At 48.0% G+C, this 14830-nt stretch overlaps 1 protein-coding gene across 4 annotated transcripts in view; it reads right to left on the bottom strand.

Moving 5' to 3' along the window:
* Window positions 1-333: 333 nt before the first annotated feature.
* GNB5 (G protein subunit beta 5) overlaps window positions 334-14830 on the bottom strand; it is a 47473-nt gene continuing 32976 nt past the window's right edge. For all 4 annotated transcript variants that reach the window (XM_059701103.1, XM_059701120.1, XM_059701112.1 and 1 more), the window contains 6 exons: window positions 11959-12102; window positions 9135-9226; window positions 7018-7066; window positions 4463-4559; window positions 3338-3504; window positions 334-2004 (listed from right to left, as the gene is read on the bottom strand). In XM_059701103.1, coding sequence (XP_059557086.1) covers window positions 1993-2004; window positions 3338-3504; window positions 4463-4559; window positions 7018-7066; window positions 9135-9226; window positions 11959-12102 — 561 coding nt within the window. In that variant the 3' untranslated portion in view covers window positions 334-1992. The remainder of the gene's footprint in view (window positions 2005-3337; window positions 3505-4462; window positions 4560-7017; window positions 7067-9134; window positions 9227-11958; window positions 12103-14830) is intronic.

Below are 14830 nucleotides of genomic sequence, written 5' to 3'. Positions count from 1 at the left end.
TGACTTTCCTGTGCGGCGGCAGGAAAGGGGTGTGGGGGAGAGGCAGGGGATGCCGTAACTAGGAGACGAGGAGCAGTCTGGAATGTTCTGGGAGTGCAGCTCAGGGGTGCCATGGACACACTGCGGGACTGGCCCCCTCAGCAGCTGGGTGGACCTGTGCCATTTCCCAGAGCCCCTGTCCAGGCGGCCCCCTGCGGGGGAGAGAAGGTGGCTGAAAAATGGTCCCCGGGGACCATGTCTTCTTCTTCCCTCTGGGCTCTTCTGAGGCAAGCGGGAGCCTTTTCTATTGCTCTCTCACTGGGGCTGCTGCATAGTAAAACCCTCACAAATGACTGAATATAACCATTCTGTTTATTTTTTTTAAAACGGATGGGAAAGATGGCCTGACTGGTCCATTATGACACCTGACCAAGTAGATCTGAGGGTGGTCCTGCACCCTCGAGCTTACAGGTGCCAGGCCCAGGCCTACCCGATGGCTGTGCCCACTCTGGAAGGGCCTCTCTGAGCAGCAGGGCCTGGGCTGGGCCTGCAGAGCCCGAACCTGCCCTGGGAGAAGGGCCGGGCGGGAACAGGGCTGAGAGGAGACTGGAGATCCAGCGGTTGCAGCAGACACAGCCCTTGGGCACCACAGGCGCCACCGGCGAGCCTCACCCAGGAGGGTGTTTGGAATTTGGGGTGAATTTTACTTCCCTAATGCATGCCATCTGGATGAATAAGGAATTTTCTAAAACAAAGAGTAAGCCTCTCTATACCTTTAGAAACAAAATAAAACAAAGGGTCTTGTAACAAAGCACTTGGTATCTTCCAGAAGGAATTGCTGAATTTCAAATAAAGACAAGATATCTTTTATGTTCTTTTTCTCAATATAAAACATTACTTTTTAAAACCTAGCAATTACTTTGTATATGCAATTACATCCATAATGCAATAAATATGAGTATAATGGAGATGGACAAGATCCCTGTTAGGCTGAGGGATGCCACTGATCCTCACATGTCTAATATAGTGACAGGCCTTGCACTAAACGTGCTGTCCTGTGTTCCCACACAGAAAGGTTTGTTTGCTCTGAGAAGCATGTGTGTCACAAACAGCGTTCAGCTTTTCCCTTGGAAGAAAAGGATGTGTCCACGTGATAACACTCCTGTCACATCATCACATGATTCATGAGATAAACCTCCCGTCCACCTTATGCACACCTGCTTCATTTATAACAGTTCACACAGATGAAAATGTTTTACGTGAAACAAGACAATATGATGCAAGACTGGGAAATATACTCTTACAATAAAAACACATTTTTAAAAAAGTAAATCTGTCCAATTACGTTTGGAATGGGAACTTCCTCCTATCACAGATCGGTTACCACGGCCCTCCTCCTACAGCCACTAAGGTCAGCACTTCCGGAGGAAGGACCCGTCACAGCGCCCGCCGACGGAGACCAGGTTCTAAGGAGCTCCAAAACAAACCCGAGTCAAAGAAGCAGTAGGAAATACATTAGATGCTGGATTCCGTCAGTAACTGCATGAACTGAGCTGAGTATAATTAAGAATAACCTTAAATATGAATAAATTTTAGCCTGGCCGGCGTGGCTCAGTGGTTGAGCATTGACCAGGGTTGTGGGCTCAATCCCCAGTGTGGGGCGTGCAGGAGGCAGCTGTTCAATGATTCTCTCTCATCACTGATGTTTCTATCTCTCTCTCTGAAATCAATAAATATATATATATTTTAAATGAATAAATTTAAAAAGTGCTCAAAATGAAAAAACAACAAAAATCCCCCAGCAGCACTGTACTTGAAGGTGTTCTCCTAGTGCTGAAGGCTGACAGTGGTACTTCTGCAGGGGTGGTAGTTTAATAGTAATACTGGAGACGCTTGGTGACCTTTCAGCCAAGTTGTGATAAATTCGAAAGTCCTCTAGAAGTAAGATCTATTTACATGTGGCGATTTCAAATTCTAACCTCAGGTACCTAAATGCGTATGGTGAGGAAACGATTAAGCCCAGACCTGCAAAGACACAAACAGATAATTGTCAGTTTCTTTAGTACTTAACAACTTACAAAACCTGAGTTTAAAGGGATAAACCAAAGTCTCTTTACACACACACACACACACACACACACAGTGGATGGAAATACTCCATCCAAAATAGAGCACTTGCATGTCTTGGAAAATAAAACACTTTCCTCTTAGCAGCTCATTTATTCATTTGTTCATTCATTCTTTAAACAGTGATTTAGTGCCCAGGTGTATCAGGTACTGTGCTGAGGACTGAGAGAGGAGAAAGGTGCATGTTTGCACCTGATGCCCGCCCCCCCCCCCCCCCCGCACCCTTAGTTAACTGTCTAAGGGCATCTGTGGCCTCCCACGAGGGACTGGTAACTCTTAGATCAGCAAAGGAAGCCATCTGTACCCAGACAGCTCTCTGAGTACATTAATACAACTTTGCTAATTTAGGCAGCTCTTGACCAGGAAGATGAATGAAGTCACAAATAACTTTATTGTTTGTTTCAGGAACTTTGCAAAAGTCCATTCACTTTTTTATCCTATGAGTACACGAGTCAAGTATCCTCTTTAGAAGAGACACTTCTTAGAACAACACAGAGCATCAAGGGACTGGTCACTGTTAAAGCCCATCTTCGAAATCCTCCCCTCACCCAAGCCTGTGCCCAGCAATCTGAAACTCTATGCCACTAAAGTCCCTCCATCAAAAGATCTGCCTCAATCCCTAAAACCTCAAGGACCTGCCTTTGCTCTCCCTCCTAAGACACTACTGAGATGGTCAAGTTTGTGGTGTTCCACACTGTGGTGAGCTTTGCTTTGCAAATAGTATTTCTGGGGAGCCAACACCCGACAGAGTCTTGGAGCTTTTTGAGAATATTTAAAAAAAGCCATGAGGAGGACATACGCAAAATCTGGCATATACTTTCAGGGGCTTCATGCCCTCCTAAAGCCCCTCTGTTGGTTTCATAGGGGTCTGTAACCACAGAAGAACCCTGCAGTTCTAGGAGGCGAGATTGGCAATCTGTGGTTTGTCAAAGGCTAGACTCAGAAGAATCAGACTTTTAAGGTCAAAAGGAACCTTTTGAATCACCTAGTCCAGCTATCCCCTCAACTACACGCTGATACACAGTTGTATAATCCAGGCATGCACACCTGTGTCGATGGGGAACTCACTACGTCCGAGGCCACTCATTCCTTCTGAGGCTCTGAGTGGAGCTGAAATCTGAGCTCCACGCGGCTGTCCGGCCTCTCCTAGCTCACTCGGACTTCTGCTTTCAGGAAGGCCAAACACTCCTCTCCTCACACACAGAGTAAAATAGAAAGTCTCCTCGCTTACTCTTAGGGTGTGATCCCAGGATCCTGAGCAAAAAGCAGTCCCATCAGGGGAAACTCGTAGAGTACTGACACGGTTTTCATGTCCAAACAGGATGGAGACTCGAGCCCCCTTGAGCACATCCCAGACGTTGATGGTATAATCGTTGTATCCAGCAAACAGCAGGCGACCTGGAAGCAGGAGGATGTGATAGTTATTAAACCAGTTCCTTCCTTCCTGTTTTTCTTTTCATGACTCTCGCTTGCTTGCTTGTTCATTCATTCATTCATTTACTCATTCACTCACTCATTCGTTCATTCCTTCAGTAAACAGTGATTTAGTGCCCCCGTGTGTCAGATACTGTGCTTTGCCCTGAGGGTTCAGAGGAGAAAGCACAGTTGCTGCCCCTGTGGAGGGTGGTCTTGGTAGGCAGACACATAAATCATAGCACCATGTGATAAGGGCTATAATGGAAGTGCTCAGCTATGTGTCATGTGCTATGCCATCACAGAGGAAGGATCAAGGAAGACATTGCAGAGGAAATGACATCTGATGGGCTCTTGAGGGGTGAATAGAAGTTTGCCATGCAGAGAAAAGATGTTCCAGGCAGGAGTAGCTGCATGCATGCACGAAGGCTCAGGTGCAGAATTGGGGGAGTGTCTGGGGAAATTGAATGGTCCCGTGACCCAGAGTATCAGTGCTGCCTTAATGTTCACTAGCAGCCTCCCCAGCTGGGAGGGCAGAGGTGCCATGAGCTTCAGGGCATTGAGAAAGGTCACCCACCCTCCACCTCTGAAAAAAAAGTCCTTTTTCAGGTGTGAAGGGAGAATGGAAGGCTGGGGAAGAAATGCCTAAAGGCCCTTCATATGTGAGCATTTGTCCATCTCTGCCTTGAAGAACAGTATTAGATGGGCACAGCCTTCATTTCCCCTGAAGTGACTGGGGCTGGGGGCAGCCGCTGAGGGCAGGGCGAAGTAGGGCTCACACAGCCTGGGGGGCTGGAGGGGGGCACTCGGAACTGGCACAAAAGGAGACTATTTGGCATATGGGCCCACAGGAAGTTTAGCTGAGGGGCCGCGTGACAGAGAGCTGGGTGTCACTTAGATCCTGTTTTACAGTCCCGGGAAAGCTTCTGACATAAAATCTTACCACTGAGGGAGAAGTCCACGCTGGATGCTCCAAATATGATACTCTCCTTGGAATAGATGGCGACCTCTCTGTCTGCCCGGAGGTCGTAGAGGCGACACTAGGGTGCAAACAAAGGAGCACTTACTTCTGGCTCCAGTTTGGCGAGGCGACACCACAGAGCCACCAGCAGGTGCCAATGGCTTGTGTAGTTGGAGAGGTAAGGGAGACACCTCTTAGGTTTTCTCTCCCAGTATTTTCTCCCCCAATCCCGATTCCTATTCATCTCCAATGGAGACATAAAGACACAGCAAATATAGAAGATTTCTTCAGGTACAAAACCAAAAATGAAACCCAGCCTTTTTTTCTGATGAAGGATACATGTTCATTGTAGAAAATTCGGAAAAACTCAAAATGCATAGAAAATAAAATAAAAGTCACCCCAAATTCTAGAGATATTGACTAAATCTTTTTCTTTCAGACTTACTTCTGTTTTATGTATTAAAAAAAAAATGGAAAAAAAACATAGGGTGAATGCTTCATTATTACTTTTCTCATTATGTTATGAGCATTATCTCATATCATTAAATAATCTTCCAAAAAAACCAATTAACGTGGTTGTTAGTCTTCATGTAGATATATCAGAATCTAGTCGTATCCTGTTAAAAAGATCTTTGTTTTTATTTTTTCTCTTTTATAATAAAACAAGAGGCCCGGTGCATGGATTCATGCACAGGTGGGGTCCCTAGGCCTGGCCAGCAATCAGGGCCGATCAGGGATGGCCGATCAGGGCCTGCCAGCCAGGTGGAGGGACAGGGTGTGGGAGGTTGGCTGCTGGCCCTGAGGAGGGAGCAGGCTCTCAGCTCTCCTGGGAAAGGGGCTGCTTCCACCACCACCCGGCCTCGGTTCCCCATCCCAGCCAGGAGCCAAAGGCCCCAGGCAGGGTCAGGAGAGGAGGCAATGGTTGCCGGACTAGGCGCGGAAGGATCGAACGCTGGACGCTGATGCCACTGGCTGGCTGTGGGAGGTTGGCTGTGGGAGTGCACTGACCACTGGGGGGTAGCTCCTGCATTGAGCATCTGCCCCCGGTGGTCAGTGCACGTCATAGCGGCTGGTCAACCGGTTGTTCGGTTGTAATGGTCGCTTGGGCTTTTATATATATAGATTATCTCCCATTCTTATGTAAAAATCCCTGATGTTCTCCTTATAATAGCTATGGAATAGAATCTTTAGGATAGAGTTATTTCCAAGAAATAACATGTCTAGATCAAAGGGTAGAGATATTTTGAAAGTTCTTCTATCACAAAACTGCTTTCTAGAAGGCTGGTACCCAGGGTCCTGATCAGGCTGGCCCCAGACTCCTCGCCACACCACCTCAACCCAAGCATTTCTCCTGCAGCTGAGCATCTGATCATTGAAACTTGCATTTCTTGGATTAGAGGTGATTTTGGAAACATTTTCAGTTTATTTGCTATTTTAGGTGTATTGCTTTATAAATGGTCTGCATTCTATTTTTCTTTAAAATTGGGGTATATTTCTTATTGATTATGCCTCCCCATTCATATCTAAAGGATTTCAACTTGGCCTGGCATACATGTAGCAAGGATTTTTCCAAAATGTATGCACTTACATTTGGTTATATATTTTTGACATCCATAAGTAAAATTTTTATTATTACCAAAACTCTCAATTTATTCCTTTGTAATTTCTTCCATCGTACTGAATCAGAATAGAAACTATTATTATTATTATTATTTAACAATTTATTTGGTATTTTCAGGGCACAAGAAGGTATTTCTTTTCTCTTAAAAACAATCAGTGAACATAATTTTTTAATTAGTATCAAAAGCTTTAAAACTAGGCCTATTTTAAAAAAATATATTTTATTGATTTTTTACAGAGAGGAAGGGAGAGAGATAGAGAGTTAGAAACATCCATGAGAGAGAAACATCGATCAGCTGCGTCCTGCACACTCCCCACTGGTGATGTGCCCGCAACTAAGATACATGCCCTTGACCGGAATCGAACCCGGGACCCTTCAGTCTGCAGGCCGACGCTCTATCCACTGAGCCAAACCAGTTACGGCAAAACTAGGCCTATTTTTAACTCAGTAAGTTCATGTCTGAGAATTCATTCTACGGAAATAATGAGAGGCTCCAAAAATACTTACTTATAGCAGTGTTTTTAAACAGGAAAAAAACACATACCTTGAAAACCTAAATGTCCCCAAATTGAAGACTGGCTAAGTAAATGATGGTTTGTCTATAACATGGGAAACTGTTCAATCATTAAGAAAAAATAATATAGAACAATTTTTATTGGCATAGGAAAATGTCCACAATCTATTAGTAAATGAAAAAAAGCAAATTTTGTTTAACAAGGAAAGAGACAGAAAGGAGTTCATTTAACTGTGATTTTTCCTGGGTAGGGAGATTAAGGTAATTTAATTTCTCCCCAAGATTACTTCAAAGAATACACATTATTTTTGTAATCAGAAAAAAAAGTTATTTAAAAAAATAAAATGAAGGCAGCACATCTCTCTCTCAAATAAGAAAGCTCTCAATGACTTAGGAACATACCGTAGCATCATCCGATCCTGAGGCAAAGGCATCTCCGCTCGGGTAGTACCTACGGAGAGGAAGTTGGGGAGAAAGCACTTTAGAGTGGTGACTCCCAACCCGGGATGCCCATCACAACCGTCTGGGAAGCTGTCCCGTGCTGGGCCCTCGGAATCAGAATCCCCACTTCTAGGGACATAAGGACCATTTGCTACAGAGGCCAGAGAGGGAAGCTCATCCGGCAGACCCGCTGGCCTCTAGTTTCCTTCCCTGTCGACAGGGGACAGTGGCACTGGCCTTGCAGAGTGCTGGTGAGCAGTAAATGTGATAATGCGGGTACCTGTACCAGGCATGGAGCACAGAGCAGGTCCCCGGACCCGTAGTTTTCCTTGACCACATACCTCATTCCTAAGACGTGGCCCAGAGCTCAGGGATAAGAAAGTGGTTATAAACACAGACACTGGAATCAGACACCCAGAGCCACATGCAGATCCCTGCACTGACCACTTACTGCATGGGATACTTGTGCAAAGTGACGTCACCTTGCACAGCCTCAGTTTCCTCGTCAAGAGGGAGTAAGACAGCATATGCAAAGAATGTGGCACGGTGCCAATAAACAGCTTTCAGTCAGTAACGATGCTTTCTGTCACAGTCACTCTTTTCTATAATCCGCTTCCCAGAGAGAGGCAGGCCTCTGTGGAGACCTGGTGGAATAGTGGCCATCAGAAGAGGATCAGGGCAAAGGCAAAAGCATGGGTGAGAGACTGCGCCTTTTTAAGCTGTATCTCAACATAAGGGTTTACTTGATTTTTGTGGATATTCTGTCCTGCACCTTAGTAACTTCATTTTCTATCTGTAGTAAATTCTGGATTGATTTTCTAGGTAATTACTACACATTTGCAAAATGTGATAGCCTTTTTCCTTTTATCTTATCCCATATTTGAGGGCAGGGAGCTAGACAATTCTTACTAACATTTCTACTACTAATGTAATTAAGTCATCTCATTTTGTTCTTGCTTTTAAGGGGAACAAGCCTAGTATTGCCCAGGAAGCATAATGAAGATTCCTGGGTGATTATATTATATACACTGTCGGAACAGTGTCACCTTCCAAATTTATATGTCAAGTACTGACCTCTCTCTTAGGATCCAATTCATAAATCCTACATGTCATTTGGCCCTTTTCATGTCATCCTGTGGAATTTGGGCTCAAGTAACCAGCACAGAGATGCTGACACTGACTACTGCCACTGCTCTGAGTAATAAACTGTCCTTCATCTCTGACCCAGGAGTCTCATGTCTTCTATCTACCAGCAGCCAGGAACTTGGGGTAGCCTAACTTGATAGCTTGCAGGTCGTGTAAAACCTCAGAACATTCCCAATTCTAGACAGTTCTGTCTCTATTATGCTTTCTTAGTTCCAGCTGCCATCCTTCCTCTCTTGATCTCACACAATTTCTTTCTAACCAGCTGTCACACTTCCTTCCATTCGTGCTCCCCTATACCCTGTTCTCCACATAGCAGCCAGAATGATGTTTTAAAGGCAAAACATAGATCATGTTAGCCACCCTCTCCCCCAACTCAACAATCTGGCCTTTTGTTAGGTCCCTGAACATCTCATCACCCCCCAGCTCTTTGTAAGCCTGGCTCTTGTATAATCCTGGCCTCAATTTAAACATCATCTCCTCAGAGAGGCCTTCCCTGACCATTCTAAGAAACAACCCATCCCATTACATCTCCTTGTTTTACTTTTATTCATAGCACTTATCAGTATCTCAAATTAAATCATACATTTGTTTATTTGTGCATTGTCTTGTCTCCTGCAGGAAAGGAGAGACCTTGTCTATCTTATTCATAACTGTATTCCCAGTTCCTGGGATAATGTTTAGCCTAGAAGTACTCAATAAATATTTGTTGAATGAATGAATGAGAGATACTGACTCATTGCCCCTGGTACAATTATATTAAAAGGTCTCCAAAAGCTTTGGAGCGCTATTCAATCCCACCACAGAGCAGCCATTCCTGCTGGGAGGCCTCTCAGCCCAGTACACTGAGCCTGGAGGCGGTGATGGGCTCAGGATCACCCCAGGCCAGGGAGCCCAGGAGAACAGAGGAGCAGCTGAACGCCCTACTCACTGACCGGACACTGTTGACGTCTGATTCATGAGTTTCAAAGGCCTGCACGCACTGGCCGGAGCGCATGTCCCACACCATGGATTTCTTGTCACATCCCTACAAATGCAAAGTTACCAAGAGTTAAGGCCGCTGCAAGGCATGCCCACAGACAGGCATGAGTTCCAGTTATGTAACACAGACCATTTATGTCGGAGACCAGCTTTGCTTAAGGCCACTTCAACTGATGAGGGCCTTGGAAGGCCAGAACTAGAGCTTGGATTGGGCGGGGGCCAAGGGAAGGGCCCAGCTTCCCCCTGTAGCATGTTTTCTTCTTTGGCAGCTTTCTGAGTGGGCACAAACTGTCCAGAGCCGACGTCTCACCTTCCCCATGGCATTTCCCACGTCTTCATTGTTCCCTTTCCTTCCTCCTCTCTCTATCGCTGCCTCTCTAAGCCCAGCGGGGAGAGCAGACAGACAGTGGTGCCAGGTGGGTCCTCCCAGCTTTGTCTCAGGCGTCAGGGGCAGCCCTGAGCAAAGGTGGACCTCTAGGTGCCTCTGGGCCATCTGCACCCCAGCAGCCCCCTGGCTGGGGATCAGCAGAGGAGTCCAGTCATGGCGCTGCCAGCAGTTAACTGGCTGCCTGGGCAAGTCACCTACCTGGCTTCCACCTCAAGACCTGTAAACCACTCTCTCTGGATCGCCAGCCCGACCCAGAGGTTCACAAACATACGATTCCTACATTATACGATCATGGTTCTAGGAGCATTTTGATACAGTCCTGCAGAGCGGTCCTGTTGTCAAGTTTGGGGACTATGACGTGGTCTCTCACTTGTCAAACAGAAGAAGTACTGGATTAAAACTGGTGTCCAAATTGTTGGTTCCAACTTAGAGGAAGTGGGCGGGAACAAGGTACCATAACTGACATCTCAGGAAGACCTGCTGTGGGTTCAGCACTGAGTGTCTTTACTGAGAATGAGGACGAAGGATCAGGAGTGTTTTCTAATCCTTACAGGACACTAAATCAGAGGAGTTTAATGCTCTGAAAGAGACAACAGAATCTACCATGACAATGACAATTTGAGTAAACAGCATAGCTGAGGAGAGAAACACAGTTACTCAAAGGTGCAGAAATGAAATACACAGAGACGGTCAAATGCCTAAGAATAAAAGCGAGGTCCCTGCTATTTAGAGGCCAGAGAGCCCTCGCCTGATGCCCAGAACTAAGAGGTGGTCAGCTGAGAGCAAAGGGTCTTATGTCTTCCAGCTGCAAACATCATTTTGATAAGGGTTAGCCAACTAGCTTAATTAGGCAGAGAGGAAGGGAGGGTTCAGGGAGGATGGAGGCATTTCTGGGCTGAGCAATTAAAATAGCCATAAACCAAGGACAGAGGTATCTCTGGTCTGAGCAGCTGGGAGAGCCATAGGGGTAATAAAACATCTCTGGCCAAGACAGCTGAGAGCCATAAGGGAGATCAAAAGCAACTCCAACTTGAACAGATTAGATGGATAATGTTGCAAAATGAGGAGGAGAAAATGGGGCGGGGGGAGGCACATGGGCTTTAGACTTTAAAACTAATACTATGTAGAAGAATGACCAATGAGGAAAGCCGGGGGTCTTAAATTAAGGAAAGGGTCCAATTGCTAAGGGTCAGATTCAAACAAAGAACTACAACATATATAAACCAGAGACAAAGGGACATGAGACAGATTTTAGATTTTTGGACTTAGATTTTTCCCATCAGAGAGAGGAAGAGAGAGAGCGAGTGAGCATTTTTTTCCCATTTGAGGGCCTCTCCGCAGGGGGGTCCCCTTTGGGGATTCTTGCCCAGATGGAGTTTGTATATGCTTCCAATAAGTTTCCTCATTTTTATCAAAGAAATCTGTTAGTCCACAAATTTATTCTTCAACTTCGCCAGACAAGAATCCACAGAAGTCTGCACCCTGAACCCCACGTTTCAATTTGATGGTGTAGCATCACCAGCCTCTCCTGACTGACTCGAGGTCAGGTCAGCCAGCTTAATTCCCCATTTTTATTCCTAGCTGTCCACAAAAATACTCGCCCCTACTATTTGTATAACACAATGGAAACTCTTCTACCTACTATTCATAATGTCCTGGGGAAGGGAGGAGGCAAGAACTATTGTGCATCATGCCCAGTTTACAGATGACGAAATTTAGAGTGAGGTAGCAAAGCTGGGACCCAGGCATCCTGATTCCTAGCCTAGTGCTGCTCTGTGTCACCGTGGCCTGTCTGCCCAACTGAGACCTCAGATACACTGTTCAATGGTGACTGGCGGGGGTGGGGCAGGAGAGTGTCCCACCAGCCCCAAAGCTCTGTTCACACACGGTGCTGCCTCACTGAGCGTGTGCCCTGGTGGCCACTTGCAATGCTGTCAGATACAAACTCCACTATTTATCTGAGGAATGATTTTTAAATGTGGCAGATACGTGCCCCAAGTGATAGCAGTCACACCAGGAGAACATTCCAGATCCTTCCGTGGATGCTGAATGTTGGGGCAGATTGGGAGGCCCTCCCAGCACCACCATTGCTGTGGGAGCTGGGGATGCAATGGGGAGCTGGGGGTGCAGTGGGGAGCTGGGGTGCAGTGGTGACTTGGGGGTGCTGTGAGGAGCTGAGGTACAGTGGGGGGATAGGGGTGCAGAGGGGAGCTGGGGTACAGAGGGGAGCTGGTGGTGCAGAGGGGAGCTGGGGGTGCAGAGGGGAGCTAAGGAGTACCTGAAAACCCTTTCAGGAACCCATCCCATCTAGTCCCAGGAAGTGACATGAATTGCTACCACCACCCTCCCTGGTAGACAGAGGACTTTAGACATGTTCCTTGGGTCTTTACCCCGGACACGAAGGTGTTTCCCGTCTCTGAGGGCGCCAGGTCCAAGCAGAGCACGTCGGCCCCGTGCCCGTGGAAGCTCTGCAGCAGCTGCCCGCTCTCCACGTCCCACAGGGCGCAGGTCCCGTCGCCGCTCGCCGTCAGGATCTGACGTGGGAAAGGGCAGGAAGAGTGTGTTGTCATTATTAGTTCTGTGAGGGGCAAGGCCGTCAGGGAAAAGAGGCTACACACACACACACACACACACACACACACACACACCCCGACACCCTGTCACTGAGCTGCGTTCCTGGGCCTGCCCTCCAGCGTACGGATCCAGAGGCCGCCCTGCTGTACCCGCGGGGCTCTCCACTGCCTGGCATGCATAACTCTGTGAACATTTGCTGAACAGAACTGTGACTGGCTCCCACAAGCAGCCTCGCCCACGGTTGTACAGGCCTAGTCACCGGCTGCCCGCTATAGAATGTGGGGCGAGTCCCGAAGTTCTGCAGTTCTCACAAGCTCCCGGTGCTGCTGACAATGGTCACTGGACCCCATCAGCAGCAGCCAGGGTCGAGGCAGCATTTTGTTAGACACCCTCCTATCGCTGCTTCTCCCAGGTCAGGGTGCTCCCCAGAGGCCCCCGGGCCACCGAGAGGTGCTGACACTCGTGCACACTGGTCACGTGCTGATGACGTCCCAGCGCTCTGCCAGGGTTAGGGTTTTCGGGAGGATTGGGTCTTGGCCTCCACTCTCCTGAAGCTCGCTCAGTGTAACAGGATTGGCCATCAAAGCAGAAACCAACCTAACCCCTGTCTCCGTGTTAATCAGTTCTGGGACCAGGCATACTCTCCTGATGCTGTGCTACACAACACCGTGACCATGCAACAATAACCTGCCTGCTTGCTCTAGGAAATACTGCTCCTGCAAAATAAGACTGTGAACCAAGTAAACAACTTATTAAGACTAATCGCTTGCGCATCAAGACGGGCTTTAAGGCCCTTATCTCGCTGGGCTCACCAACCCAAAGCTATTATATCGTCAACCAGTTTCTCACTGCGAGAGATCCACCTTAAAACCACCCAGTGCAGTATCTGAAAGCCTCCAAGCAGCCTTCCCTGCTTTCTCCACCTTAAGGCCTATAGAGAGTCTCAGGTTGGGGTTCCCTCCCTCACGGCAGTAGGTCTAAGGAACTTGGCATTGCTGACCAGGGTCTTGTAGACAAGACATTGATCACTATGACAGAGTGTGAGAAGTGCTGAGAAATAGGTGGGCCCACGGGAGGGGCCCCAAATGCACCCTGGGGCATCTGAGCTGGTCTTAGAGGATGAGTGACAGCTGGCCAGGGGAAGGAGGCAGGGCACTGCAGTGACCGCCTACCTCTGCACTGGATGAAAGGTGTGTCTGTGGAGAGTGAAGACTTCAGTCTGCAGACAAAAAGCAGCTATGGAAAGCTTCCGAGCAGAATGATAAGATCAGGGTATATTTTCGGAGACACTGTCAGCTCAGTGCCGCGATCCCTCCGTAAAGGCCGGCCCACACAGGGAGAGGAACACTGGGCTGCCTGGGGAAAGGCATGGGGGCAGAGCCAGTGCATGAGGCTTGGGTTCCGGCTGAGCATACCTTCGTGGGTTTGGGAGAAGGCAGTGGGATCCAGGGCTCCCAGACCCAGCTGACAGCACCACAGCACCCTGGAGCCAGGAGAAGCCATGGGGCGGGGGGGATGACAAGCCATAGCAGAACCTTCCTGTGCCCCACCTTCTGGCTGCTCCTGGGCCTGGAGGAGGTGATAAGACAGTGCAGGAAGTGGCTGTACAATGTCAAGTGCCCACAGCAGAGATCCCTCTGTGGGTGATAGTTACTGATGGCCGAGGAAAGAAAACAGGAATCAGGCCTTAAGGACTGCTGGCATGCAACGGCCCGCTGACCTGCTGCACCTTCAATTTCCATTCGCTGGCATCTTCTCCCCCGCTTTTTAAATATATATATATTTATATATATAAAGAGTCACTGCAGTGCCCTGCCTCCTTCACCTGGCCAGCTGTCACTCATCCTCTCTATATAAATATATATCTATATATAAATAAAATTGATTTCAGATAGGGAGAGAGAGAGAGAGAGAGAGAGAGAGAGAGAGAGAGAGAAACATCAATGATGAGAGAGAATCATTGATGGGCTGCCTCCTGCACACCCTCTACTGGGGATTGAGCCTGCAACCTGGGCATGTGCCCTTGACTGGAATCGAACCTGGGACCCTTCAGTCCGCAGGCTGACGCTCTAGCCACCGAACCAAACCAGCCAGGGCTAGGCTGTACACTTTTTAATGGGTGATTTTATGATATGTGAATTGTAGCTCCATTTTCTAAAATGTCACATACACACAGAAAGCATAAAGAGGAAAGAAAAAGATCATTAGGATTCTGAGGAGGAGAAAGGCCTGAAGGAGAACTCAGTGTTTCAGGGGGAAGAGGAGAGGTGGAGGTGGAAGGCCTCCGCCTTCCCATTCCCTCTCCTTCTCTCCTGCACGCTAGGCCCAGCACTGACAGGGAGGGAACACGTTACAGGAGGGGAATCTGCTCCCGCCTGGCCTTGGGCCTGCAGGCTGCACTGTCTGGGCATGGATGTCCTGCTGGGAAGTCTGGGGAGGCCTAGGATCTCTTCCCAGGAGAGGCCCCTCTGGAGCACCTCCCGGAACAAGAGCTGGGAGAGTTCCGGAGTGCTCAGGCTTCTTGGGTCTAGTCCCTAAGGTCCTCCTCAAGGTCCCCACTGGGAGGCAGCTCTCAAATTTGGGGAATTTCCAAGGCTGCAAACCCCTGCAGCTGTCCATGGGACTCCCTACAGCCTCAGCTTCCATCAAACGTACATCCGACAAGATGAGCAAGGCTGGTAAAAGTAG

This window comes from Myotis daubentonii, chromosome 1, assembly GCF_963259705.1.
Source record: "Myotis daubentonii chromosome 1, mMyoDau2.1, whole genome shotgun sequence".
Taxonomy (NCBI): Eukaryota; Metazoa; Chordata; class Mammalia; order Chiroptera; family Vespertilionidae; genus Myotis; species Myotis daubentonii.
The sequence above is the reverse complement of the archived record's forward strand: the minus strand, read 5'-3'. Positions and strand labels throughout refer to the sequence as shown.